Genomic DNA, 27,947 nt, shown 5'->3' with positions numbered 1-27,947 from the left:
ATGGACTATAAGGTGGATAGAAAGCTGGCTAGATTGTCAGGCTCAATGGGTAGTGATCAATGGCTCCATGTCTAGTTGGCAGCTGGTATCAAGTGGAGTGCCCCAAGGGTCGGTCCTGGGGCTGGTTTTGTTCAATATCTTCATAAATGATCTGGAGGATGGCGTGGATTGCACTCTCAGCAAGTTTGTAGATGACACTAAACTGGGAGGAGAGGTAGATACGCTGGAGGGTAGGGATAGGACACAGATGGTCCTAGACAAATTAGAGGATTGGGCCAAAAGAAATCTGATGAGGTTCAACAAGGACAAGTGCAGAGTCCTGCACTTAGGATGGAAGAATCCAATGTACTGCTACAGACTAGGGACCGAATGGCTTGGCAGCAGTTCTGCAGAAAAGAACCTAGGGGTTACAGTGGACGAGAAGCTGGATATGAGTCAACAGTGTGCCGTTATAGCCAAGAAAGCCAATGGCATTTTGGGATGTATACGTAGGGGCATTGCCAGCAGATCGAGGGACGTGATCGTTCCCCTCTATTCGACATTGGTGAGGCCTCATCTGGAGTACTGTGTCCAGTTTTGGGCCCCACACTACAAGAAGGATGTGGAAAAATTGGAAAGAGTCCAGTGGAGGGCAACAAAAATGATTAGGGAATTGGAACACATGACTTATGAGGAGAGGCTGAGTGAACTGGGATTGTTTAGTCTGCAGAAAAGAAGAATGATGGGGGATTTGATAGCTGTTTTTCACTATCTGAAAAGGGGTTCCAAAGAGGATGGATCTAGACTGTTCTCAGTGGTAGCTGATGACAGAACAAGGAGTAATGGTCTCAAGTTGCAGTGGGGGAGGTTTAGGTTGGGTATTGGGAAAAACTTTTTCACTAGGAGGGTGGTGAAGCACTGGAATGCGTTACCTAGGGAGGTGGTGGAATCTCCTTCCTTAGATATTTTTAAGGTCATGGCTGGGATGACTTAATTGGGGATTGGTCCTGCTTTGATCAGGGGGTTGGACTAGATGACCTCCTGAGGTCCCTTCCAACCCTGATATTCTATGATAATATACGTTAACATGTCTGTCAGTATACACTGCTCTTTTTTTTTAATTTAGCGAGATCCACCAGAAGAAGAAATACCTTTTTGCACTTTAAAATCTTTCCCAGCTGCCATTGAGCACACAATACAGTGGGCAAGAGATAAGGTAAGTGTAGTGCCTGGCAACGTACACACATTCATTCTGTATTTAGAAGTGTGTGTGTGGGGAAATCAACTTAGAGAATAGTGAACAACACCATGTTTCTGCTTTTGTTTTTTAGTTTGAAAGTGCATTTGCTCACAAGCCTTCATTGTTTAACAAATTTTGGCAAACCTACCCATCCGCAGAAGAGGTCTTGCAGGTAGGAATAAATGTTGTGATTAAAATAAGGGGCTTGAAGCAATGGCCCTTACTTAAGATAAAGATTCAAGTTCAGTTCTGTTTTCATTGCTAATACAGAATCTGTGATGTAATGATAATTATTAAGGGTGCAGGTTTGTAACGGAAGTCACAGATTCCATGACTTCTGTGACTTCTGCAGCAGCCAGTGTGCCTGGCTCTGTGGCAGCTCAAGGAGCCCCTGTGCCAGGTGCACCGGCCGCTGCTGGGGCAGTCTCGGGCCACTGCACCTCTTCGCCCCTCCCGCCCCCCGCAGCAGCAGCAGAGTTTGGGTGTGGGGCAGGGGGTTGGGGCATAGGGTGGGGTGAGGTGGGTTGTGGGCAGCACTTACCTGGGAAGCTCCCCAGAAGCAACGACATCCCCCTTGCTCAGTTCCTAGGCGGAGGTGTGGCCAGGCAGCTCTGTGTACTTCCTCCGCCCAGAGCGCTGGCTTTGCAGCTCCCATTGGCGAGGAACCGCAGCCAATGGGAGCTGTGGGGGCGGTGCCTACAGGTGGAGGCAGCACGCAGAGCTGCCCGGCCATGCCTCTGCCTAGCAGCTGAGCAAGGGGGATGTCGCTGCTTCTGGGGAGCCCCCCAGGTAAGCACCACCCACAGCCCGCCTCACTCTGTCCCGTGCCTCTGCCCCGTCCCACATCCAAACTCTGCTGCTGTGGTGGCGCGGAGCCAGGTAGGGAGCCTACTGGCCCTGCCAACCCAACACCTCCCCGGCTCTCCCCAGCACCAGCGGGGGTCCTGGGCCACGCACCACTACCTCCCCCTGACCCCAAGCAGCTGTGCTGCCCTCTCCCAGCACCCCCTCTCCCACCCCAAGTTTTATTCACTGGTATTTTTAGTAAAAGTTAATGGACAGGTCACGGGCCATGAATTTTTATTTACTTCTCGTGACCTGTCCGTGACTTTTACTAAAAATACCCGTGATTAAAACATAGCCTTAATAATCATGGGTCACCTTGGGTGCAAAATAAGGTTAGTTATAAATATCCACAATAGCCTTACCATCAGGAATACCCCTACCACTTCCTGAATTGCCACTGTGTCTCAGTTAGTAGCCCAAAGTTGAGTCAGTTGTGTGTAGAAAGCTGCTCTAGCTGATATGTACCTTTACACATGGGTGGGAGCAATGAGTTGTTATACTGCCCTCTGATAGTGGGCATCTTCCTGAGAACTGGTGTAACAACTAATCTGAAGAAACTAGAAAGAAACTAATTTGCTTCCAAGTTAATCATTTCATTTTTCTGCATGGTAAATTAACATGCAACTTCCAGTAAGAGGATTTGAACTTTCATTCTCTATACTGAGCATTGATTACCCCACGTTCACCAGGATTGAGGCCGATTGAAACAAAATGGGATAAACCTCTTAAAAGCAGGTAACTTCAGAACTGCTATGTTAGGCAATAGTGTTTGGAGAAATTGCAAAGCTGAAGTTGCAAAAAGGGTGGCATGAAGTGAAATAGTGAAGCCTAGAATAAAGAATATTTCATAAATGAGACTTCCACCTTCCCTTTTCTTAGTAAGGTAACAAAGTTTAATTTATTAAATGGTTGTAACAGAGCTTGTCCAGTCTAACACTGTTTTCCTATTCCCATTTTCTGTTCAGAGAATAAAGTCAGGAGAGAGTTTAGAAGGCTGTTTTCAAGCTATTAAATCACTCAGTAGAAGACCCCGAAATTGGTCGCAGTGTGTGGAACTTGCAAGAATAAAATTTGAGAAGTATTTTAAGCATAAGGTTTGTATGTAAAACCTGTTAATGTTGAGAAATGGCTTTTGATTAATTGAGGCTTATAAAATAATTTTTTATTTATCTCATGGATAAAATACGAACATTATTTGCAAAAAGTTTTTCAGATCTGTTTCCTGTCACTTTCCTCCAGAATGACCAGATAGTGAATCTTTGCTACAAATGCTACAATTAAAAAAACGCAAAACCCAGCTCATCTCTTCCGAAGATTTCACGTTGGGTATAGTCTTGCATAAATTATTAGAAATCCTCACATTATCTTAGTGTCTCTAGACTGAAACTTCGGGTGGAACTTACTTTATTTTTTGGCAGTGTATCCGCTGAATAAATACCATATTTCTCCAGTCCCACAAGGTTGCCCCTCTATTAAAATATTGCTAATGCTTTCAGTGAATTGACTTTGAAGAGTTCTGTGTAAGCTCAAAAGCTTGTCTCTTTCACCAACAGAAGTGGGTCCAATAGAAGATACTACCTCACCTACCTTGTCTCTCTTTTGTTCCAGTAGACTCTTTTAATATTGCACTAAGATTGGTGTCATCTTACTTCTTGTATTGGTGTACTTATTCAGTCTTCTCAAATATATAGCAGACAGGATGATTAAAACATGCCGACAGTGTTGACGTAGTTTTGAAGGTGTGATATGTAATGGGCTTAAATTATGTGTACACAAATGGGTGACTGTGTTGAAGAAAAAGTACTAATTGCATGCACAGTTCCTTGGTTGCTAGTGTGTACTTCACATGTTAAACAATATTTTTGGATGAAGACTGGAGAGTGCCATATTCAGTTGGCACCTGTAACTTCTGATATGCACGAATGCTTTCATTACTTCAACCCTGTGGTTCTGAACAACTGGAAAGGAGCTCCTTACATGAACATAAATTTCTTATATTTTCATAACTGATAGCTCAGTGGTTTGAGCATTGGCCTGCTAAACCCAGGGTTGTGAGTTCAATCCCTGAGGGGGCCATTTAGGGATTTGTGGCATAAATTGGGGATTGGTCCTGCTTTGAGCAGGGGGTTGGACTAGATGACCTCCTGAGGTCCCTTCCAATCCTGATATTCTATGATTCTAAGTCTATTCCTATAACTGATTAGAAAACTTTCCCTCTATCAGAGGGAAATATGACAAAGCTGGATCAAGACTTTAGAGCACCACAATGACATCTCTTTTTTATTTCATTCATATTTTGAAGTGCTGATTTGTGTATGATGGAGTATTAATAGTACTCTGGCATTTCTTCTCTAGGCTCTTCAACTACTTCATTCTTTTCCCCTTGATACACGATTAAAAGATGGAAGTAAGTATAAATAGCCACTTATACCTCACTTTGATGTGACTTTATGTAGTAAATCATTGCTTTACTGTGTTACTATGTTAGTAACTACTTAGAATTTCACTTTAAATTCTTCCAACTACCAGGTTTGTTTTGGCAGTCACCAAAGAGGCCACCTTCTCCAATAAAGTTTGAATTCAATGATCCTTTGTAAGTATTGTACCTCTATTGATATTTTGTATAGACCTGGAGGGAGGGAGGGATATTATTTAATAGGCTTGTGTAGATATGGAACTCATCCCATGCTGGTGGAGTGCATAAGTGAATTATCAGAAAAATTGTCGTCTGTGGAACTTCCGTTTGTGTGGTCTTAGCTCAGTTCAAAACCTCAAGTGCCGCCCGCGCCTTGCCCTTAATAGCAACCTCAGCGTAACCAAGGGTAGACGTCAGTGTTGCAAATAACTAAACGGAAAGTTTTAATGCAAACGAAGCATGTCAAAGTCTTGAGGTTTTTCAGATGAAATATCTGCTTCTCCTTTGAGAAATTGCTCCCCACTCTTGGGGAAACACTCAGCTAGTTTGTGAACTCAAGCTCTTAAAAAGTGGGATCAAATGGGAATATATATGGCAGTGCGTTGGATGTAGTTATTATAAGACTGAATTCTTTTGAGCGTGTGAAACGTATGCATCTCCTGTAACAAGCGTTTCATTGAATTCTCTCTGGTGTGACACTGACAAGAATAAGAGGGAGACTAAAAGTCAGTCATACAGGCCTCTTTTGAAGTTGAGCAGTGTCAGGACTTGTCTTCACTACACTGCTGCAATCAATGCAGCAGGTGTCAATTTATCAGGTCTAGTGAAGACCCGCTGAATCAATGGCAGAGCGCGCTCTGGTCGACTCCAGTACTCCAGATCCCCGAGAAGATTAAGGTAAGTCGACCGGAGAGCGTCTCCCGTTGACGCAGTGCAGTTATTCTCGTAGCTGGAGTAGCGTAATTTAGGTCGACTTGCCCCGGTAGTGAAGACAAGCCCTCAGTGAGGATTTCAACATTTTGACAAGATAGTTTTGATTATACTCAGCTGTGATTAGCTGAAATCCTCCTTTTCTCATGTGTTCCATCTACTTTCTTAGTGATCCTGTAATGTAAGGAAAATTATTCTTGGGCAATAGTTCCCTGATGTGTAGAAGCGTCCGATGATTATGTTGTTGTTAGTACTTTGGTAACACATTCGCCTTCATTTTTAGATCATAAGTACTTCAGGGCAGGAACCTTACTGTCTTGTGTTTTCTCAGAGCCTGACCCACTGGGGCCCCAATCGTGATTGGAGCTACAGGGTGCTACTGAAACACAAATACTGTTTTAAAATCTGAATTTAGATTTTGATACAAAAATAATGGCCTTCTCTTTTTTTTTCCAACAGACACTACAGTTTCATAGTGAGTGGTGCAAAACTCTTTGCAAGAGTATACTGTGTCCCTGTCACAGAAAAGGTAGGTAATAATTCAATTATAATTAGAGCAGCGGTTAGATGTACTTGATACTCGGTATGCATTCAAATGCTGCTGTTTCTGTTTGGTCTTCAGTGATAAATTGTTGAGAAACCAAATACTTCTAGAATTACAACTGATCCCTCTACTGTTTTAGTCTTCAGCATGATGGTCCAGTGCCACCATTGCTGCTCTTTATCCATATTAATCTTCAAGAAGCTGCTCTACTTTTTAGTTGTCCAAACTTTTTCTTTAATTCCGTCCTTAAGAAGAAGAAGAAACACTATACCAGTATCTCAGCCGCGTTCAATCCGGATTAATTTCATTTGCCCTCCTCACTTACTTATAGTAGACCTGTTTCTTCCCTATAATTACTTACCTTGACAATATTTGTAAAGGTCTGTCTTGCTCCCCTTAACCTTTTTGGCCAGCATTAACTCATTTTTCTTCCTATATCCTTTTTCCTATAAGCCGTAAGTGTATGTTTTTTGCCTTGCCTCCATGATCTTTATTTGCAGTTCAGATTTTTACCCTCAGATCTTTAAGCAGTCTCTCATGTAGCCACTTTTGGCCACTATTTGTTCTTTGCAGTCTCCTTTAGCAGATGAACTACAGTCAAGATGCAACACAGTATGTTGTCTCAGGCTTTCCCACCCTTCTCAGTAGTGCTCAGATGAAGGAAGAACAGGAATTTCAAATAAAGGAAATGCTGGGTTATTTTTCACTATTGTGCATTTAACTTAATGCACATCGCTAGCTGCAAGAATATATAAACATTATAGAGAAGCGGATGTAAACATAGTAGCGTTAACATATGACTGTTGTAACGTGTATAAGTACCTAGTTATGTGTAATACTGTGATTGTGTTTTATAATGTAGGTAAATGCCACTTTTACAAACTTAGACCTTATAGAACTGTTCAGTATAAAATACCTTTGTGTTCCCCAGCCGGATAGTTTATGATGTTTCTTCAGTTTTAAGTAAGTGCGGGGTACCTAGCCCATAAACCTGTAATTTTGCTGTAAATGAAGTATAAATTACAAATATGTTTTTTAACTTTTTTCTTTGCCCTTTTTAAAAAGGGTAGTAGATATAATAAGGTTTTGTCTGTTTCTTATAAAAGTAAGCTGCAATTATGTTTGTTTTAAAAAAAACAGGATATGTCAGAAGAAACTATTTTGAAGATAATTTCAGGAGTAAATATACAAGAGTTCAGACCTTCAAATAAAGTAGGTTTAATATTTTAATAAGCTCTAAGTTAAGCAAACACCTTTCTTGTGATCTTCCTTTTGTCGGTTGGTAATTCTCCCTTTCCTGTTACGTGGAGGAACTCCTGCTGAGAATATGGTTTGTGTAGCATATGTTCTTGCTTTGTTTCTCCAGGTTGTATATTCAAGATTTTGCATTTAAATATCCCAGCTAAATTGAGCCAAAATGAAGCTGACAATGATCTGAACTCTTCAAAATTATTTTTTGTTTTTAAATTGAATCATATAAGTGCAGTCCATGGCCTTAAGCCTCCAGGCTTTTTTTATACCTGCACATCAACGTTTTTTAGTTAACTTTTAATTACCGTTACCATCAATGCTCTGGGTTAGATTATTGTAATACTAGGAAAGAAAATGGGATTGTTTTTCTCCATGACATAAAGCTAATGTTTTAGAGCTGTATTAACCAAAAAGATTTCAGTGGGTCAGATCAGGCTGCAGCTGCTGAAAATACGTGGCAACAAACTGTCTCTTGTAATTTTTTATGTTGCAGCTTTGTGGAGAATGGAGTTGTTGAGACTATAAATCCTGTTCATGTGTGGTGCTGTTACGTTGTCAGTGATCTTGATAGTTTGGCAGAAAGACGTATCTGACCCCTTCATATGTAAGGGCTTCTCTGTGTTTGAAATCCAACAGCAGCAGGGTTGCAGCTCTGCAGCTGTCGCGCTTCAGTGCAGACACTGCCTAAGCCAGTGGGAGGGTTTCTGTCTGCGCAGGTAATAACACCTCCCTGACAGGCAGTAGCTCGGTCGACAGAAGAATTCTTCCATTGATTTAGTGCTGCTTACACCGGGGGTTTGGTTGGCTTAACAGTGCTGCTCAGGGATGTGGATTTCTTCAGTTTTCCTAGCTGTTGAGAAAAGATCAGCTTTTTGGTTAGATGTTGGTGATAATGCAAGGCATACCACATGTAATCTGTTTGGGCAACCGTGGCTCTGGAGCTAAGGGTAATACCATGCCACATACTCAGCTGCTGCATATATTCATAGGTTGTGCAGACAGATGAAACTGCAAGAAAACCAGACCATATTCCAGTAAGCAGTGAGGATGAGAGGAATGCTATTTTCCAGCTGGAAAAAGCCATATTATCCAATGAAGCTCTGAAAAGTGAGTAACTTCCTTTGTAAAGTACTCCACTACTTGTTGAGTTTGAGCTGCTACCGTAGTGCCATCTGTGTGCTGCTCAAGTCTTTGGAAAAATAGTTTAGTGCCTCGCCAGCTTTTCACTTTGGAGAGGAAAGGAGTACTTGTGGCACCTTAGAGACTAACCAATTTATTAGAGCATAAGCTTTCGTGAGCTACAGCTCACTTCATCAGATGCATATCGTGGAAACTGCAGCAGACTTTATATATACACAGAGAATATGAACCAATACCTCCTCCCACCCCACTGTCCTGCTGGTAATAGCTTATCTAAAGTGATCATCAGGTGGGCCATTTCCAGCACAAATCCAGGTTTTCTCACCCTCCACCCCCACACACAAATTCACTCTCCTGCTGGTGATAGCCCATCCAAAGTGACAACTCTTTACACAATGTGCATGACAATCAAGTTGGGCTATTTCCTGCACAAATCCAGGTTTTCTCACATCCCCCCACCCCCATACACACACAAACTCACTCTCCTGCTGGTAATAGCTCATCCAAACTGACCACTCTTCAAGTTTAAATCCAAGTTAAACCAGAACATCGGGGGGGGGGGGGGGGTAGGAAAAAACAAGAGGAAACAGGCTACCTTGCATAATGACTTAGCCACTCCAAGTCTCTATTTAAGCCTAAATTAATAGTATCCAATTTGCAAATGAATTCCAATTCAGCAGTTTCTCGCTGGAGTCTGGATTTGAAGTTTTTTTGTTTTAAGATAGCGACCTTCATGTCTGTGATCGCGTGACCAGAGAGATTGAAGTGTTCTCCGACTGGTTTATGAATGTTATAATTCTTGACATCTGATTTGTGTCCATTTATTCTTTTACGTAGAGACTGTCCAGTTTGACCAATGTACATGGCAGAGGGGCATTGCTGGCACATGATGGCATATATCACATTGGTGGATGTGCAGGTGAACGAGCCTCTGATAGTGTGGCTGATGTTATTAGGCCCTGTGATGGTGTCCCCTGAATAGATATGTGGGCACAATTGGCAACGGGCTTTGTTGCAAGGATAAGTTCCTGGGTTAGTGGTTCTGTTGTGTGGTATGTGGTTGTTGGTGAGTATTTGCTTCAGGTTGCGGGGCTGTCTGTAGGCAAGGACTGGCCTGCCTCCCAAGATTTGTGAGACTGTTGGGTCATCCTTTAGGATAGGTTGTAGATCCTTAATAATGCATTGGAGGGGTTTTAGTTGGGGGCTGAAGGTGACGGCTAGTGGCGTTCTGTTGTATATATAAAGTCTGCTGCAGTTTCCACGATATGCATCTGATGAAATGAGCTGTAGCTCACGAAAGCTTATGCTCTAATAAATTGGTTAGTCTCTAAGGTGCCACAAGTACTCCTTTTCTTTTTGCGAATACAGACTAACACGGCTGTTACTCTGAAACTTTGGAGAGGGTTTTTAAAGCTTTCTTGTGTATCATCTAAAAAACTAAAAATTTCTTTTAAGAGATAATAGCTATCCGTAACAGGTTGTTTAAAAATATAAAAAAGCACAGACTGACTTCTAAGGGTTCCCTAAGAAATAAACATCTAAGTCCTAGTGGCTTTGCCATATCTCTTGAAGTACAGGTTCTCAACCTGGGAGTCACAAATGGGCGTTAAAGCATTGTGACCACCCTGCCCTTTTCCTGTTGCTATGCGTGTGTGGGTGGGTCCTGGCTAGATCCCAGCCAGACTGGGAGTGGTCTTGGTGTGGAAAAAAGGTGAACTGCTGCCTTAAATTACTTTCTTAAGGGGAACTTGATTTGTAATTGCTCTAATAGTAAAAGGGTGCCTGGTCAGGTACTTCAGACACGTGAAAATATTGATGCTTAAAAAAGTAATAATTAGATGTAACTCTAGTCTTAGTGAAATGATTACACACTGCTAACACTTACACAAAAGGGATCCGTACAGTACAGGGTGGGGAAGAATGCCCACAAAACAGTCCAACACTGGTTCCTGGCACTGCAAAGTAAATTAAGTGCTTGGTGTCTCCATTAATATTAAAAAACAAAACAAAAAACCCGCACCCAAATGCAATAAACTCAGTCCTCAAATATGGCAGCTGGTTTTCTTTGTAGCAGAGATACCCCTGCACCAGGACCTAATACTCCCATATCTTTAAAAAGCATATAATTGAAACTGTATTAATCAAATAAATTACTGATGTTCTGGGTCTATTTTAGAATTCATTCATCTTACTGGTCAACATTTGATTTTTGTTTCATGAACAGATGACTTGCAAATGAAGATGCTCTCCTTTGAAAAAGATGATGATGCAAACGGGCATATAGACTTCATAACAGCAGCATCTAATCTGCGAGCCAAGATGTACAACATTGAACCAGCGGATCGGCTCAAAACAAAGCGGATCGCTGGAAAGATTATTCCTGCCATTGCAACTGCTACTGCTGCCGTGTCTGGCTTGGTCAGTGAGTTTACATTTTGAGGAATCTTTATTTTGCAAAACCACCTCTGATCTGCGAGAAGCAAATCCCCTCTTTTCTGCCTGTTCTTCATTATTTGAGTGTTGGTTAATGCTAATACATCCCTGCTGCAAGACTTTTGGTAAAACTGATCCTAATCTAGGTTTAACTTTACAGTGGCCTCTTGCTTCTGTGATCCTGCAGCGTAGGCTTTATGGCATTCTGGAAAGATTGGGAAGGGGGTATTAATTACCAGTATAATATACTTATCTTTAAACAAGTAGAAAACTTTGAAAGGCAAGAAGCAGTGTTTTCTGTGGTATAGAATATGTGTGTTAAAACTCACCATTTTGAATGTGATACAGCATTTGGTGTTAGCAGTATGAGAATCCAATGGCATAGTTTATAAACCAATTTCATCATGCTTTTAATGCTAGTTTAGCAATTAGAAGGAAACTTTAATGTGCAAACATTAAGGGTAACTACTGTATTTACAAAAGATTTGATGAACTAGTATTAAAATAGGATAAACCTATTAATGTTAACACCAGTGTGAGTGTGACACGTCTTAGCAAGAAGGTGTCAGCTACCAGACTTGAGGTAAAATGTCAGTTTGCAGTCCTTTATTTCACTTACATTCTTCACTTTATATTTGAGAAATGTTTACTCCATTGAGATCAATACAGGCCATGTGCTGTCAAGGAGAGAAGCAGTTGCCACTGAGTTTAATCTTATGTAATGTAAGAGTAGGTGAGAGTCCCTTTAATTACTTGAAATTAAATGCATGCCCCTTCCTTTTTCTGTTGTGAAGAGGTCATGTATTTTTAGCAGTGGAATAGCAAAGAAATTGTTTATAGTCCAGGAGAATAAAGGCCTGGAGTGTGTCTTGTTGATCTGTGTATGGATCTCTGAATTTCCATGGTCACTTCCACACAGAGGGGTAGGTATTCTCTGCAGCACCATCCTTTGCTCTGTGCACCAATTTCTACGTAGTAATACAGGTGGAAGAGTCATATTCCCTCACCTTGGGTCCTTTCCACTGCTGTTGGGCAGCCAGTGTTGGCATGGCACAGGCAGGAGCAGTAATGCTGTGGGAGAGGGGGACTAGCAGAGCTAAGAGTGCCTTTCAGTCTGGTGGGTTTTGGGGGTGGTGTTTCAGCCTTCAGTGTATACAGTCTGTTAACCTCTTCCACCAGAGGGAACCTTTCCAGAGGAGGGTGTGAGCCAGCCCATGTTCATGATTGCTGCATACCTGGGTTCTGATGATAGAACTTCATTTGTAGCAGAATAAAAACACATTCATAGGTCAAAAAACTCCATTAATTTTGAATATAAAGCAACAAATAACTTACCAACGAAGTGGGGAAAAACCTGAACACACTATTGGCGTTTTTGCAGAAAACCTCAATCTTAAACTGGAAAACCAACAGTAATGTCAATGCGGTCGAGGTTCAGCTATTTCTACGCAGCTCCATTTTTGGCTGGGAATTTCCTCGGTTTCCAAAAATGATGACAAAGTTTCAGTGATGGGACTAGCTTTCATGCTATGCACTGACTGAGGAAGTTGCAACTTATGCAGGGATAGATTCCACTTCTTCCCCAGACCACCCCAAAGCCTGCTGCTCTCCATATCAGAGATGCTGCAAACTTTGCTGTATTGGAGTTCAGAACTCTTTGCAATACCAATAACCTAGCCCCTCTTCCTGTCTCCCACCAAAAAACAGTCAAAGCTCTTAGTCCTTGCCAAAACCAGCAGAATAAAACATACTTGGAGTTACTAGGCCAAGATGTTGGGTTATTACTAACCACATTTTTAAAATGTTTGAGATCTGAGATCACTACCTTATTTTTTCTGAACCCATCTCTCCCAAGTTCCTTGTCTGGTTTGTCTCAAGCTTTCCAGAAAATTCTGCCCTAATGTAAGAACACATACGCCTGGACATAGAATTGGAGATATTAGGGAGGGGTTTGAAATTGGGCATACTGGAAGGTTAGCACCAACATTAATTATGCCCCGCCATGCTGACACTCTGTCCCCTTTCTCTGACAGTGATTTCTATTGTTCCTATTAATATTAATGGAAGACCATACCAAATGTCTTCCGCCTACCAGTCTTAGCCTGCTGTAAGTCCTTTACTTGAATTGGCGTGCTGCTGAGTACATCAAATTTTATGTACCAGCTTTATCCCAAGAAATTCTGTAATTTGTAAAGTATTAAGTAACTCTGTCTTTGTGTTTACCCTAGGTTGCCCTGGAACTGATCAAAATTGTGGGTGAACATCCATTTGAAGCATATAAGAACTGTTTTTTAAATCTAGCCATTCCAATAATAGTGTTCACAGAAGCTGCTGAAGTAAGAAAAACAGAAATAAGGTAAGGAGCACAATGATGGTGTGTTGTCTAGGAACTTATGTTTGATATTTGAGAGGGGTGTACTGTTACATCAGGATCTGGAGACACGCAGTATGTATGGGAATTGGAGGGAACCCATACAACCTGGCTACGTGTTGTCTTTTGGTCCTCATACAACAACAATATGAAGAAACTACAGTTGGGTTCCAAGTAACTATGTTAATTTTGTACAGACATACAAGGCCTCGCTACCTACTACAGCTCTAGCTGGTTTCTAAACCACAGAACACAGTGAGCACTTGGAGGGGTAGTATGCAATTCCTATCACTACACTAAGCATTACTAGTATTCTTAGATCTGGTGTGGCTGTTCTCAAACGTACAGTGCAAGGATTTGGAAAGCCAACATAAACATTCTGACCTATACAAACTGGAGACCAGATTTTCCAAAGTGCTCAGCCTTGTTCTCAATGGGAGCTGCTGATTATTGAACAATTTTGAACGTCTGGTCCCTGCTTACTGCCTTTTTAACTATTATTTCAGTTAATAAATGTATTAGTCAAACATTGTTCAGTCTGCATAGTCTTTGGTTGCAAATATACATATCTATGCAGTATAAAACTACAAGTTTGCCAGTATCTTTCTTCACCTTATTTGTTTTACAGTAATATCTAGAGGCCTAATCTGGGTTCAGGGCTTCATTGTACTAAGTAATGTGTACATGCATACTGAGGGATGGTCTCTACTTCAGAGAACTTAGTCTAAATAGACAAGACAGACAAAGGGAGGGAGGGGAAATAGGGGCAGAGAGAGGAGGAAAGTTAAACAGTAGGTTAATAGCAGAGCTACTGATAATGACAATATCAGTTTCTGAAGAAAAGACTTTGAATCCACACTTCCAGAGTGCAAGATAAATGAATGTTTAGCACTCTGTTCTTTTTCAAACAGAAATGGAATATCATTTACAATCTGGGACAGGTGGACTATTTATGGGAAAGAAGATTTCACTCTGCTGGACTTCATAAATGCTGTCAGAGTAAGACTTCACTTACTGTAATGGTTTAGTAGAGGTTGTGGGGAAAATGGCTTCATTTTTTTCTGGCTTGTGTCAAGCTCCAATTAATGCCAAAATAATTTTTAGGAATAAGTGCATGTTTGTGTGGCCCCGATCAGTGCTGTCAATTGAGTATATAAAACGATTCAATCAAATCAATTTCAATAAACCATTGGTCAATTTTATATTTAATGCATGGACATTTTTCTTATCTGGGATGTTGCTTTTTAGAAATGGTTCCATCATTTGGAACTAACTGTCTGTCTGTCTGCAGTCTGCTAAAATGTTTGCATTCCTGAATTGTAGGAGAAATACGGAATAGAGCCAACAATGGTTGTACAGGGCGTCAAAATGCTGTATGTTCCTGTGATGCCTGGACACATCAAAAGATTAAAGCTGACGTAAGTACTAATAAGGTAGTAAAAACGAACTGTGGCTCCAGGGATGTGACCTGGTACGTTAATGATTCTTTTTACTTACTTAATGTGGCTGGCACCTAGATACCATGGTGATAGGCACAGCATAAATACATGAAAGCTCTTGATAGCTCCATTCCCTCAAGGGATTCTTGAGCAGCAACTTGGAGTTCTGTCACCCGTTCACCGTACGCTACGCTGTAACTCGAGCCAAAACTGCAGATGCAACTGCAGGGATGGCAGTACTACGAGCATCTCTGCTGACAGCTTCCCTACACCCTTCTCCACTCTGAACACGGCTTGCCAGTCACCCACATGTGGAATACACATAGGGACCATCACTCGAAGAAGAAATGGAGGTTACTTACTGTAACTGGAGGTTCTTTGAGATGGGTGGTCCCTATCTGTATTCCACTATCTGCCCTTCTTCCCTTCTGCTTTGGATACTGTTGGATTGTGCTAAGAGGAGGAACTGAAGAGGCATCAACCCGCACTGCCTCTTATACCCTTGGTCAGGAGCACAAGGGAAGCAACTGCGCATGTGCGCGTCAACGGATTCTGCTCTGGAAAATCTCTGGTCTTGGGCACATGGCATGCATGCGTACCCATGTGTAGAATACAGATAGGATCCACACATCTTGAAGGACCTCCAGTTACAGTAAGTAGCCTCCATTTCCAGAGTACTGAGTGCTGGGAGCACAAAGCTGCAGTTTATAGCTGTTTATCATGTAGCTGGCTGCCAGCAGGCGTTTCCACAGTGAAAATGGAGTCCCCTCACATAAGTTTGGTTATATTTTATTCACCCTACAAAGTGGTTTTCTTTGGTCTCTTGAAGTTTAGTTTTTAGGTGCACTGGTGACTGTAGTGCATTTTGAGTGACCTTATAAACCCTGATCGGTTTTTATTTCCGAGGCGCTGCATATTTTCATTCTTGCTCTAAAAATAATTGCAACCACCCAATGGCTCAGATTCGCCAATGTAGGCGTTTGTGTCATGCCCTTGCATTCAGAATGATGCTCTGCTGCATCAGTTTGTCATTCTGTCTTATGAAACTTGCTTTTAAGGATGGCTGGGTGGCTCCATTGAATTTACTGTCCACCTCTTGTGGAAGGGTAAGACCCTTAATTGTTCAGGTGAGAAGAGACTTACGCTTTCAGTGGTTCTTGTAATGTAGCAAATTTCAAAGAGAGCAAACTTCAACTAGATTCCAAATGAAGACTGCAAAACTCATAGACTCTCACTGCAGAGCACTGATCTGCTACGCCATCTCAATCAAAATAGTCAAAATACTTTTGGGTAACTAGTAAATGTGTAATCTAACAGTGTTAATTGGCTCTTGCAGATCAGAATGTTCTTATAAGTTTTATTTAAGAATAAGATGCTGTACAATGAGGCCACTCTTCCAGGGTGGTACTTCAATAATAAAGCCACATACGGGGCATGTTTTAGTGCTATCTACTGCAATAAGCCTACTAGCATTGCAGCTGATATTCAGCAAGGGCTCAATCCTGGCTCTTTGCCACCACCACTATCCAACTCCAAAATCCCTGACAATAGAAGGCCCAAACTGCAGCAGAACAGTCCCATTGCAAGCGGACCCTATAACTTCCTGCACGCAGAGCTCCATGATGGCTTTCTCCAGAGAACCATGGAAAGAGCCATTGTCGGTGGACAGTGGAGGTTTTGGAAATGTGACCATTGGATTTGTTCATACACAGTACAAATCCATTGGTCAAAACTGCATGTGGGGTGTACAAAGGGCCATGCCCATGACTACTGCCCATATGATCGGGGCAACAGCTCTTGCATGGATCTATCTGCCCTATTGGTGGATGATGGGGGAAAGAATTGTTGTTTTCCTCCAGACTCCCAGCCCTGCACAAAATCTTTTCTTTGCTTTTTATCACAAGCAACATAATCATTCAGAGGTTGACTGATCTCGGAGCAAAAGCAGAAATACACTAACTGAAGTGTGACCTTCCACAACCAAGAGAGAGCAACTTTGGTATATCGCATTAATAGAAGTTTCATTGTCTTTAACCACACTTCTGATGGGTTGCACTTCATTCCTGGAAGAGCTGTCAAAATAAAACAACTTCCCATAACACAGGATAGCTCAGCCCAGCCGGCTCTTTGCTTCTTTTCCTGCTCTTACAAAACTTGTCTTCCTTTCTTTGCAGGATGCAAAAGCTAGTGAAACCATCAGCTGATAAAAAATATGTGGATCTCACAGTGTCGTTTGCTCCAGAAACAGATGGAGATGAAGACTTGCCAGGGCCACCAGTGAGATACTACTTCATCCATGAAGACAATTGATGGTAATGCTACTAAAGTCGCTCTAGGACCATTTGCTTTGAAGGGAGTGTGCTGATTTCGGCTTAAATCAAATAATACATATTTCTTTGGTGAAGCCTTAATTAAATCAGGAACAGTCAAAGTCAGTGAATTGCACTGAAGAGGTCTGTCAAACTGGATTTACTGTTCACCTGTCCCTATTCTCTGCATACATCTGCCCGTTCATAAAGAGGACTGGAGGTTTGCTGAAATGGAATGTCATGTATAATGCGTACCGCAAAGAAGAGATTTATATTAATTTATGGGGGAAGGGGGAAAATGGCAAACTTAGCATCTTATTTCAATATGCAAGATAAACGTTAAATGGGGGGGGGAGCAAAAATTGGGGAAATTGTTTTATAACATGGTGGTCAATAATGTTTCATAATCCATTTCTCATGACTCTCTTCTAAAATTGGGGTGCCAACCACATAATCTGAGCACCAGGCCAAATTCATCCCAAGTGTAATTCTATTAAAAAAGCAAATGAATTTGCCTCACTTACGTTGTCGGTGTTCTCTTCTGAGCCATTGCTATTACTGTATGTTGGAGCAGTTATTTTTAGGTCAGTCTGGATGTGGAAACGCAGGGGGCGGATTCTCAGCTGGTGTAAATTGTCATAGCTCATTGAAATCAACCGAGTGATGACAATTGAGTTCTGCCCCAAGATTGCAGTTTGGGAACAGTGAAGTACGGAGAAAGCTGAATTTTGTTGGATAGTTATGCCTTTATTCTCCCAATTAAGCTCTTCTGCTTGATGAAGAGGCAGGTGAAGTTGTGGCTTAAATTTTCTGCTTCCAAATTAAGAGCACAGTAGCAAATTGTTACCTTTTGAAGGGGGAGGGTCAAGAGGATATTCTGTGTATTTCATATCAAACATTTGGTTCTTGTTATCTCCTCTTGGTGCCGTAACTCTAGAAGGAAGCTTTATATAGCATATCTGTCTCTACAACACAAATCTGAGTTAATCTGAAAATTGAGTTTATATTGGCCTCAATCTATAATTTAGGTGTCTAAAGTCTGATAGATCCATTTAATTCAGTGGCAGTCAGGAAATCATTTTGGCAATTAGTAGAAAATGCTGGTGCAGTACGACAGCATCAGTGGCAGAATTCTTCAGCATCTACGCACTGGACAGGTGAGCTTGTGTGAATTGTTTCCCTGATTATGGAAAAACTAAAGCAAGTGAGATGGGAACAAAAATCTAATCTACTAACATCGCCCTAAACATTATTATTAGTTTTGCTTTGGAAATAGTTTGCATTTACTGTATCTCCTGCATATGATGCAAAACTTGTTCACCACTATAAAATCAGTGATGTCAATATATGATTCAGTTTATTAACCTTTAGGGATATTTTGGAGCCTAAAATATTGGATAATTGTGCTTGTTCTCATCCCCCCTTTCCTCCCAATTGGTTTATTCAAGAACAAAATATCCGGATGGTTCGGCATTTGGACACCAAATATGTATTGAATTTACAAGCTGGAATCCACTAAAATTATTCCAATATTTGGGAATAAGTCTTAAATGTAGTACCTCTTTTGTAAGGTGTATATATTTTTTACTCTCAACATAGTTTATAGATATTTTATAGTTTTAACAGATTTGGTTTGAAACCCAGCTGGTTTATTTAACTTTTTTTTTTTTTTTTTACAACTTATTCTTTAAAAAAAAAAAAACACAAAAACCGAACATTCTGTAAAACAGGCAAAGAGATGGCATTCGTAGAGATGGCAAAGTGCATAATAATTGACATAGGGCAAAAGGCAGACAGGGAAGACTATTTGAGAGTAAATATCTGTTTCTGAGTACTGACTGAAATGTGTGTTCCCCCCCCAGCAATAGCAGGGACTGTAAATCCCAAATGAAATCTGTGATATAGGTTTTATTTTTTATTTAAATGTTTGGGGCAAACGTAAAGCACTGTGAACTCTAAAAGTCAGGGGCTGGGAAACAATAAAATGTAATTTGAGTAACTAACTTCTTTGTTTATTTACTCAACATGAAAGCGGAGTCGGGTCTGTTAGCTGGATGTTAATATCACATAGAACACCTTTGAAAATAAGGAGTCTATAAAAGTCTGTTAGTCTGGGTGCTTTCCTGACTTAGATCTGATGGTCTCTTCAGGGTTAAAAGTCAATATTCAAATGTAACATACCGAGTGGCCTTTATTAACAGCTTCCTATTTCCTGACAGCATGTAGTTACATGCTGTGTTGGCACTTGAAAACAGGGCTTGCTCCAGCATTGAACACTCATGCACTTTTGTGAACTCTCAATATACAGGTGGCGGGAATTGGGGGCCAAAATTAGCAAAACACAGAGACATCTCCACATCTCACAAATAGTGGGTGCCCTTTGGGTGCCTTCTGTGGATGATTTCTGCCTAGCTGAACCAATGTATTTACGGTAGTATATATGCTAGGTCACTGCGCATTCTCAGTTTGATGTGTATTTCTCTGGATTTGTCTGAACAGAGGTTGACAGGAGTAGGTTTTTATTACCAAATGTAAAGAGAACGTAGCATGTGACAGAAATGTGTGTGGCCCTACCAGCCAGTAACAATTGCTGTTCATCTTTTCTCACATTAAAAATAACCTGAACTACTGACAAAGTGGATGAACATATTTTTAAATGGAGATGTCTGTAGTGATCTAATAGCTGCCAGGTGAGCACTGATTCATCTCAGTGATATATCAACCAGGAGCCCTAATTACAACATGAACCATGCTACTGCTAATCACTTCAGCAAAACCACAATTTGCACATGGAAAGTACAAGACACAAATGTAGTGAAGAAGAATAAAAATTCCCCATTATTTCAATTCACAGCAATGTGCAAATTTCAATTTGGGATATTGCAAACTGCTGCTAAGTGATGCTACTCAGAGAGATTACTTCAGCAGAATGGTGGTCCTCTGTATGCTCTGAAATAATCTGAAATGCTTTTTTTTTTTTATAAACACGAAGTTGCTCTCTAATACTTTGGAAAAATCGCTGTTCAGCAAAAAGGATACAACAATGTACGGTGTGAAAAGCCGTGTGCTCTCCCTTATTTCTCCATTTGAGTAAGACTGAAGAGGTGGTGGGGAAAGCACCTACGAGAGATGAAGATTATTTCTGCCATGTTGAGGGCATACATCCACCTCTTTTTGCTCCATTTGCAGTTTTGGGCTACTACTGAGCTGCTATTAGATGCTCATAGCAGCAGTGACCACCATGGCTCTCTGAGCTATAGGTTGTTTCCATTTCTTGCGGAGTTAGGCACTGTCTATAGAAGCATGATCCATCACCACAAGATTTTGCTCTACAGCACGTTATCCCTTCAATCGATTCGGAACTCAAAGCTGGTGCAAAGTGCCCCAACTTCAATTTAAGTGGGGAAACTTCACTGATTGATTACCTGTTGATTTCTGAGTGGAGCTTACGGTGTTTAGTTCTGAACTATAAAGCTCTAAATGGACTGGAAGCTTCCTAGGTGAGGGACTGCTTTTCTCACCCGATATACAGTGCTGCTGCAGTTGCTGTTTACTGCTCAAGCTGGACCTACTCAATTAATACAAGTGGGGTTGCAGTACTGGTGGAAGCAAATCCTTTGGGAGGGCCTCTGAATTTCAAAATTCATTTTCCTCTTCCTTGGGCCACAGTAGCCCAAGCCTAGACTTTATGGGACTTTTTGGCAGGGTACGGGGAGGGAAGGGCTGAAATGGGTTGCCCTCCCTCCCTGCTTTTGAGGAATATAAGAACATAAAAACGGCCAAACTGGGTCAGACTAAAGGTCCATCTAGCCCAGTAGCCTGTCTTCTGACAGTGGCCAATGCCAGGTGCCCCAGAGGGAATGAACAGAACAGGTCATCATCAAGTGATCCATCCCCTGACACTCATTCCCAGCTTCTGGCAAACAAAGGTTAGGGACACCATCCCTGCCCATCCTAGCTAATAGCCATCAATGGACCTATCCTTCATGAATTTATCTAGTTCTTTTTTGAACCCTGTTACAGTTTTGGCCTTCACAACATCCTCTGGCAAAGAGTTCCACAGGTTGACTGTGTTGTGTGAAAAAATACTTCCTTTTGTTTGTTTTAAATCTGCCTATTAATTTAATTTGGCGACCGCCCCTCCTCCCCCCGCCCCAGTGACTTACCTAGCAGCCTAAATTTGGCCTCCAGGACCTCTCACCTACCCTTCCCTATGTCATTAGTACCTACATGTACCACGACCACCAGCTCCTCCCCAGCACTACACATAAGTCTATCTCGATGTCTCAACCTTCACACCAGTCAGGCAAGTCACCATGCGGTTTTTGCGGTCATTGCAAATCCAGCGATCTATGTTTCTAATGATTGAATCCCCCATAACTATTACCTGTCTCTTCCTAATAACTGGGGTTCCTTCCCCTGGAGAGGTATCCTCAGTGCGAGAGGATACCACAACATCATCTAGAAGGAGGGTCCCAACCAATGTTCCCTTTAATTTTTGGCAGGTCGTGTGCGCAAAAACTTTCTTCTGTGCAAATTTTTGTGCGCGCAGTATTTCGCCGTGTGCGCAGGGTTTAGGATCTGTGTGCGCACACACAGCCTAGAGTGAACAGTGATCCCAACTATGGGATTGTTTCCCTCTGCTCCAGTTGAATGTTCCCCTTCCCTGAGACTTTCATCCTCCTCAACAGCGCAGAGGCTGTCAGATGGGGGGTGGGACCATTCTATTGTGTCCCAGAAAATCTCATAAGGCTGCTGAGACAAATGTGCTTAAAGCCATGGAGATGGACTTTGTTTTGTACAAACTGGAAGCCTCAGGAAACAGACATCCAATTTAATGTCCCGTAATTTATTCCACCAGCTTCTGAGATTTGTTGATACAAGATGAGACTGTACTACTAAATTTAGGCCCCACTGGGATTTCCTGGTTTAGAATGTGACTTTTTTCCCCAAGAAAACGTCTGTCCCTCCTACAGTCTTCACTTCAAAGGGGTTGATTTGCGCTTTGTCTGTCAGCCTCTTGTCTCTTCGCTCTTTCTTTCAGCTCTTTGCAAAGAGTTTCTGAAAGAATGGGAAAAACACTTGTTAACACTAGAGAGCAGAAGTGTCATGGCAGAGCCATTCCAGCTTCAGCAGCTTCCCAGCGGGGCTTGCGCGCTCCATTGTCACTACAACACGGTTTCTCAACTCTCACTCTGCTTATTTGCCTTATTTATATTGTAGGTAGAATCTACAGCCTCCACTGAGCTAGGCACTGTACATGTACGTACGTTTTTCATTTTCCGTACTAATTTGCCATAAGCACTCCCTCCCTTCTGTGCTGGGCTAGCCCTGACTCCTGTCTTAACTCAAGGCAATAGGAGAAGCTGGAGGGAGATGATTTAAATATTCAAGCTGTTAAACTGTCCTGGTGGGAGAAGAGCACTTCCAGCTCAAGTGCCGCCCAGCAGTAGCAGAACTGGACTTTGTCTACTCTGTCCAGCATAATCAGAGGCCCTTTCACATTATCTACTGTAAATAAGTTTGTCCTAGCCCAGTAAGAGCACCTTTGATTATTGCAACAGTTTTTATAACTCTCTTGCTTTTCACCATTTTTTTTCAATTTCTCTGAAAGTCCTTGAGTCATTTTCTCAGCACTGCACGGGTCTGGATTCCTCCCTCTGCAGAGGAATCAACTGGATTACTTTAATTCATGGAAGCATTTCCCTTGGCTCTAGGTTTTGATAAAGTTTGTTCTTACAAAATCTAAGTTTGGGGGCAAATTTTAAGTCCGTATCCTCAAGCATAAGCAAGGTAAGTGTCCAATGGAGGTGGCTAGGAGTAAATATTGTGATTGGGGCCCTAATGTACCAGGTGCTGTACAAACAGAGCTCCAGGCCCTGAAGAACTTCAGTCTAATGACATAAAGAGGATGACGATACACCATGCGAGCAAATCTGGTGAAGTGGCACAGGTTTGTCAATTCGAGGTGGTTTTTTTTAATGGGTCAGAGGAAGAGAATTGGAAAAGTGGAAGAGTCACAGCTTATCACCTGCCTGGCCATGATCAGAATGGTGGTTTTTGGAGGCATCGTGGCGAAGGTGAGGTTTAAAGAGGACATACAATTAGGAGCTGTTCAGATTTTAAGCGTTTTGCCCATGTATAAGGGGCAATATGGGGGAGAAACTGCGCAAAGGCCAGGGGTTGACAGTGGGGTCGGACAGTGCACATAGCCCATGCAGTCCTTGGCCTTGCTACTGAGCCTGCCAACAAGTGTCAGTATCAACTACGGGCTCGTGTGCCACAAAAATGGAGAGACCACACCAATTCATTTAACACAGGGCGCTAAACAGGAGTCAGTCGCTGCAGTCATCATCTGGGTTGAACTAATACACTGAAGGCAAAAACCTCTTGTCTTCCATCTCTAATCCCTCCCTGTGGCCACTGACAATATCTACTTGCGTTTACCCCACATTCTGAGACGTCCTCGTCAGGGGGAGAAGCCATGCTGCTTTTGATACTGAGGTGTGCAGACTGATAGAGATGCTGCTGTAGCCCCCACTGCACGTGACTCTTCCCTCCCCAAAAAACTCACTTTCCCCTGACTTCAAACCTAACTTTCAAAGAGACAGAAGGCCCCCAAAGCTGTCCTGTCCTCACCATACATGTATCTGGGTTTCTCCTGAAGCGGTGCTGTTACTGTCTCAGGCATAGGGCTCATGAGAGGCTTGGCTCCGGGATGAGGGACAATCGCTGGGTGCATCTCTCTTGGAGCATGCTCTAAAGGAAGTCCAGCTGCAGAAAAAGGACAGAAGATTTAATGCTCCCCTGAAGAACCTAGCCCCATTTATTAAGAATAAGGGTATGTCTACATAGCAAAGAAAACCCAATGACTGGCTGGTGCCAGTTGGCTTGGGCTGTGGGTCTTTTTCACTGCTGTGTAGACTTCTGGGCTCAGGCTGGAGCCCAAGCTCTGGGATCCTCCCAGCTCTGCTGAAAGAATAGGTGGCTTACTTCAGTTATTTTGTAATTAGAATGATTTGATAGAATTAACTCCTCCTCTGTTTGTAACATGAGATGTTTTTGTTCAAAATATTCAATCCATGTCTTATGCCCAAACGTTTCAGCCCATATGGCCTGCTTGCAAATTAGTTGCTGTGCTTACATGTAGAAACAAGCCGCATACCCGATTTGTTGTCATACGTGTGTGTGACAAATGGCTTCAAGCTCCCTTGAGTTTGATTCACAAAGTAATCAATGACATCATGAAGGCTCAGGAGCATAACCTAGGTAACAAAAAGGGGTGTGAAAAGTTACTGTGAGCCACGTTTTCAGTCTGAAATGTGTTAGCAGGTAGGTACATAAAGATTGTCAAGTAGCTGAAACTGCAATGCACTGTGTTTTGAGAGCCACCTACTTACTATAAGTGCGGTGAAAATAGGAGCTTCCAGGAGCATGCAAATAGAAGGGCAAAATAATTGCTGAAAATCAGCATTGCATGTTAGGCACATTGTAGGAGTGGGCTTATGCACTGCACTGAGGGGGATGCACCGCAGGCTTGGGCCTTGAACAAGGCGGAAGCTTGGGCTTGCTTCCCAGAAACCCCTGCTGCTGCCTTTCTCTCCCTCAGTGCAAAGTGCAGCTCCAGCCAGGCTGGAAACAACCTGGTGTGGAGCTCCTTTTGGCCCCAAACAAAGGAAAGGTGCTAGTACAATACAGTGTGGGTTCCTCCCTTGTCCCCAAAGTAAAGCCTGGGCTGAGACATGACACAAACGACTAGAAAAACACTTGTCTCTTGAGGTCCTGCCCCTCTTCAGCTCAAAGTTTTTCTAGACAGGCTATCGGATCCTACAGGGGGAATTTGGGTTGAGTGAGAGTGCCTGGATTTGGGCTTGGATTTTAATCTTGTTGTCAGACAGGAAGAAAATGAGCTGAAAGGTTTTAATAAAATGGCTCCACAGGATATTCCACCACCCCCATCATGGCACAGCTTCATTTTAGGATCCTCACCAAAGGCAGATGTTTGAATAGCAGGAGGAGATGCTAATACCCAAGAGATGCTTCCAGGACAACAGGGGAGTGGAGAGCTGGCCTGAAGTTTTGTGGGGTCCAATGCAAAGTAGAACATGTGCTCCCTTTCCAGATTTGTCCCCCTAGGCTTGCACACCTATGACACCCTTGTCTGTGATCCCCAGAAGCTGCTGCAACCTCTGCCATTGCCAGTTTGTGAGGCTCCATGGCTTTACTATTTGTCTGGTGTTCAAAATAATTTTCATTAGTGTTTCACAGTGCTTTTTATCAGTTGATCTCAATGTGCTTTACATAGGAGATCATGCTTAGTATCCCCATTTTACAGGTGAGGAAACTGAGGCAGAAAGTGACCTAGCGGGCCTCTGGTGGAGCCAGGAATACAGCCCAGGTCTTCTGAGTCCTAGTCCAGTGCCCTCACCACAAGGCAACACTGCCTCTCATTTGGTCTTTTGTTTTAGTTCAGCTTTTTAAACCAATTTCTGTACGTAACGTTTGGGCTCTGCTTCTGGGCACTTAGAGCAACCCACTGAACTAGTACCAGTTTATTTAACCATCTTTGGTTTAGTCCTTTTCCACTCTCCTTTCTGTACTAGGTCAGTAACATTTTCATTTGAGCTAACAGTCCCCACATCCAATTCCAGTTAAGCTGGGGCTATTCAGTGGCAGAGGCGTCAGAGAAAAGGAAACTTGTAGATTTCAGGAGACCGAGTTGCAGGGTGTGGTGTGGTAACACCCTTGAGTGCCCAGTCAAGGGCAACAGAGGTTACAATTTCCTACTTTGAGCAGTTCCACAAGGAAGCTGCCAGCATGAGCACAGAGATCTAACCAACCTGCAAATCCAAATGAAACCTTAGTCATCCTGTAGTGCCATGGTAATTTTGGGCGAGCAGTCTGTTTCTCAAGTTTCGATTTCTAAATTGTGATGGAAGACCCGGCATTTCAGAACTAGATAGAAGAGAAGGGTGAGCCACCCGGGAGAAAGTTGCACCGATTTAATTTAAGGTGTGAGTTTCAACACATCTAGTTAAACTGGTAAAAAGAAAAAAGGCTGTATGGACACTTATTTCTGGGTGAACCAGGGTAATTTCAGTTTAGGTTAAACCTGTTCTTAATTGGTTTAACTGAAACAAGCCTGGCGAAAAGCCAAATAAGAGAGTCCACACAGATTTTGCACTGTTTGATCTAAATTGGTGTTAATTCACACTTTTAGTTAAACTGGTACTGGTAAATGGGTACAACTCTGCATGTAGACAAGTTCAGATACGAGTTCAGTTTACAGGCTGGTCACAGACATAGAATTAACTTCTCAAAGGTATAATAACATGATCCAATTTTTAACTGAGTAATTAACCACTGGAAAAATTTACCAAGGGTTGTGGTGGATTCTTGGTCACTGACAATTTTTAAATCAAGATTGGATGTTTCTTTAAAAGTTCTGCCCTAGGAATTATTTTGCGGAAGTTCATTGGCCTGTGCTACACAGGTCAGACTAGATGATTACAATTGTCCCTTCTAGCCTTAGAATCTATGAATCAGACAAATCCCTGCTTCTTTTATTCTACTTTTCCATACTCTTTCCAGCTTTCTAACACAGACCCAATATATGGTTTTATATCGCCAACAAGGAAACACCCACTTACTGGTCTTGCCAGTTCAACTGTGTAACCTTTGCCCATGTTCACCACTCTGTAGTGCTTTATGCATGGCCCACTGAAACAAAAAGAAAGTACAGTATTAATACACTGCTGTTAATAAAATAGTGTAAATGAAAATGAAGGGTGATGGCTGCAAGTTTCCTATCTTTTATTTAAGATGTTCATTTGATGGAAAGTTTCAATACACTAATGTTATCAATCTCTTTTTGAAACAGTTCATTTAAAGGTGACCAGCTAAGGGGGAAAAATTGGTTTGTTTGCCTTTTTGCTGCTTTGTGATGTATCAAGAAGAAGCTGGAAAGGTATTTTTTAGGTCTTTGTTTTACTTTAGAAATACCAGGAATAGCAAGTTTTGTCTTCCTTGAGCATAACCTGGGATGCTGGAAACAGCAGCAGGGCCTAGGAGCGTGGGGTCTCTTGAAATAGTTTTCTGGTTCTAGGTGAAAATCTCATAGAAAGAATGCCAGAAACTTTACTGATTTCAGATTTCAGACTCAGTTATATAAATGTTCTACATCATGTTTCAAAACAGCACAGGAATTCCCTTGACTGGTGCAGAGGGGACCCTTCTGTGCACCCAGCTGCCAAAACCCTCTGTGTCATGGACCATTCCAATCTCCAACCACTGGCGCCAGAAGGACTGCAAAACTGTGTGTGTGGCGGGGGCAGCAACCAAATGGGCCAAATTTGAGTGATGGTGCAACCCTATGTACCAGGTCACAACACCCCTCACTCAAATTTGGCCTACCCACTCCTCTGTCATGCCAGTGGGGAAGGGCTCTGTTATAGTCAGTCAGCTTCAGACAGGGGCCAAGGTGGGAGGGTTTGGGCCCCGTCTCTACTGTGCCGAGTTCAGGTTCTCAAACATGGAGCCACATGGGTACCCCCCATTTAAAAATGGTGAGCAATGGCCATTTGCCCCCCACCCTCCCAAACCAGTGCCCATGTCACAACCCAAACCCTTCCTGGGACTTCTCTATGCTTTGGGGTCCTGACTGAAAGTCTGGTCCCCCTAGGGAAGGAGGCAGAAAAGGTTAGTCCCTGAGGTAAGTGAGGCCAGGAAGAGGAGAGCAAGAGTAGTGTGTTTGCTACCTACAGGCCCAGTACTTTGTTTTGGGTCTCAGCTGCCTCTGGTTCTGAAGCTCTCCAAACGCTGAAATGTAACAAGTCTTGTGTGCTTTGATGCTGAGTTCAATTTTATTAGCCTTAACGCTGATCATTTGTTCTAGGGTTAGGTATGGCTCCAGAGTGTGCACGTTGGTTGGTGCTTGCTCTGGGGTTTGAAAGTCTAAGATTCCATGACGTAGGATACGACATTTGAAGGACCAGGCCCATGCCCTCCGCCTCATCAGGCCAGCACTCTTTGACTGATTTGTGTCTCCTT

At 42.3% G+C, this 27,947-nt stretch overlaps 2 protein-coding genes across 6 annotated transcripts in view; one reads left to right on the top strand and one right to left on the bottom strand.

Moving 5' to 3' along the window:
* UBA6 (ubiquitin like modifier activating enzyme 6) overlaps nucleotides 1-18,897 on the top strand; it is a 54,916-nt gene extending 36,019 nt beyond the window's left edge. For all 5 annotated transcript variants that reach the window (XM_084625905.1, XM_084625902.1, XM_084625903.1 and 2 more), the window contains 13 exons: nucleotides 1,106-1,195; nucleotides 1,311-1,391; nucleotides 3,031-3,159; nucleotides 4,421-4,472; nucleotides 4,595-4,658; nucleotides 5,871-5,940; nucleotides 7,096-7,167; nucleotides 8,196-8,313; nucleotides 10,571-10,764; nucleotides 13,008-13,135; nucleotides 14,062-14,149; nucleotides 14,474-14,568; nucleotides 16,764-18,897. In XM_084625905.1, the coding sequence (XP_084482031.1) occupies nucleotides 1,106-1,195; nucleotides 1,311-1,391; nucleotides 3,031-3,159; nucleotides 4,421-4,472; nucleotides 4,595-4,658; nucleotides 5,871-5,940; nucleotides 7,096-7,167; nucleotides 8,196-8,313; nucleotides 10,571-10,764; nucleotides 13,008-13,135; nucleotides 14,062-14,149; nucleotides 14,474-14,568; nucleotides 16,764-16,899 (1,317 nt within the window). In that variant the 3' untranslated portion in view covers nucleotides 16,900-18,897. The remainder of the gene's footprint in view (nucleotides 1-1,105; nucleotides 1,196-1,310; nucleotides 1,392-3,030; nucleotides 3,160-4,420; nucleotides 4,473-4,594; nucleotides 4,659-5,870; nucleotides 5,941-7,095; nucleotides 7,168-8,195; nucleotides 8,314-10,570; nucleotides 10,765-13,007; nucleotides 13,136-14,061; nucleotides 14,150-14,473; nucleotides 14,569-16,763) is intronic.
* A 2,881-nt stretch (nucleotides 18,898-21,778) lies between these two features.
* Nucleotides 21,779-27,947, bottom strand: part of STAP1 (signal transducing adaptor family member 1) — a 28,262-nt gene continuing 22,093 nt past the window's right edge. Inside the window, exons 7-10 of the mRNA XM_084627518.1 lie at nucleotides 26,549-26,618; nucleotides 24,064-24,163; nucleotides 23,538-23,672; nucleotides 21,779-21,959 (exon numbers count right to left, since the gene is read on the bottom strand). Of these exons, the coding sequence (XP_084483644.1) occupies nucleotides 21,883-21,959; nucleotides 23,538-23,672; nucleotides 24,064-24,163; nucleotides 26,549-26,618 (382 nt within the window). The 3' untranslated portion in view covers nucleotides 21,779-21,882. The remainder of the gene's footprint in view (nucleotides 21,960-23,537; nucleotides 23,673-24,063; nucleotides 24,164-26,548; nucleotides 26,619-27,947) is intronic.

The sequence above is a fragment of the Lepidochelys olivacea genome (assembly GCF_965140295.1).
Source record: "Lepidochelys olivacea isolate rLepOli2 genome assembly, chromosome: 4".
NCBI lineage: Eukaryota > Metazoa > Chordata > Testudines > Cheloniidae > Lepidochelys > Lepidochelys olivacea.
Note: the sequence above shows the minus strand (reverse complement) of the source record. Positions and strands in the feature narration are given on the sequence as shown.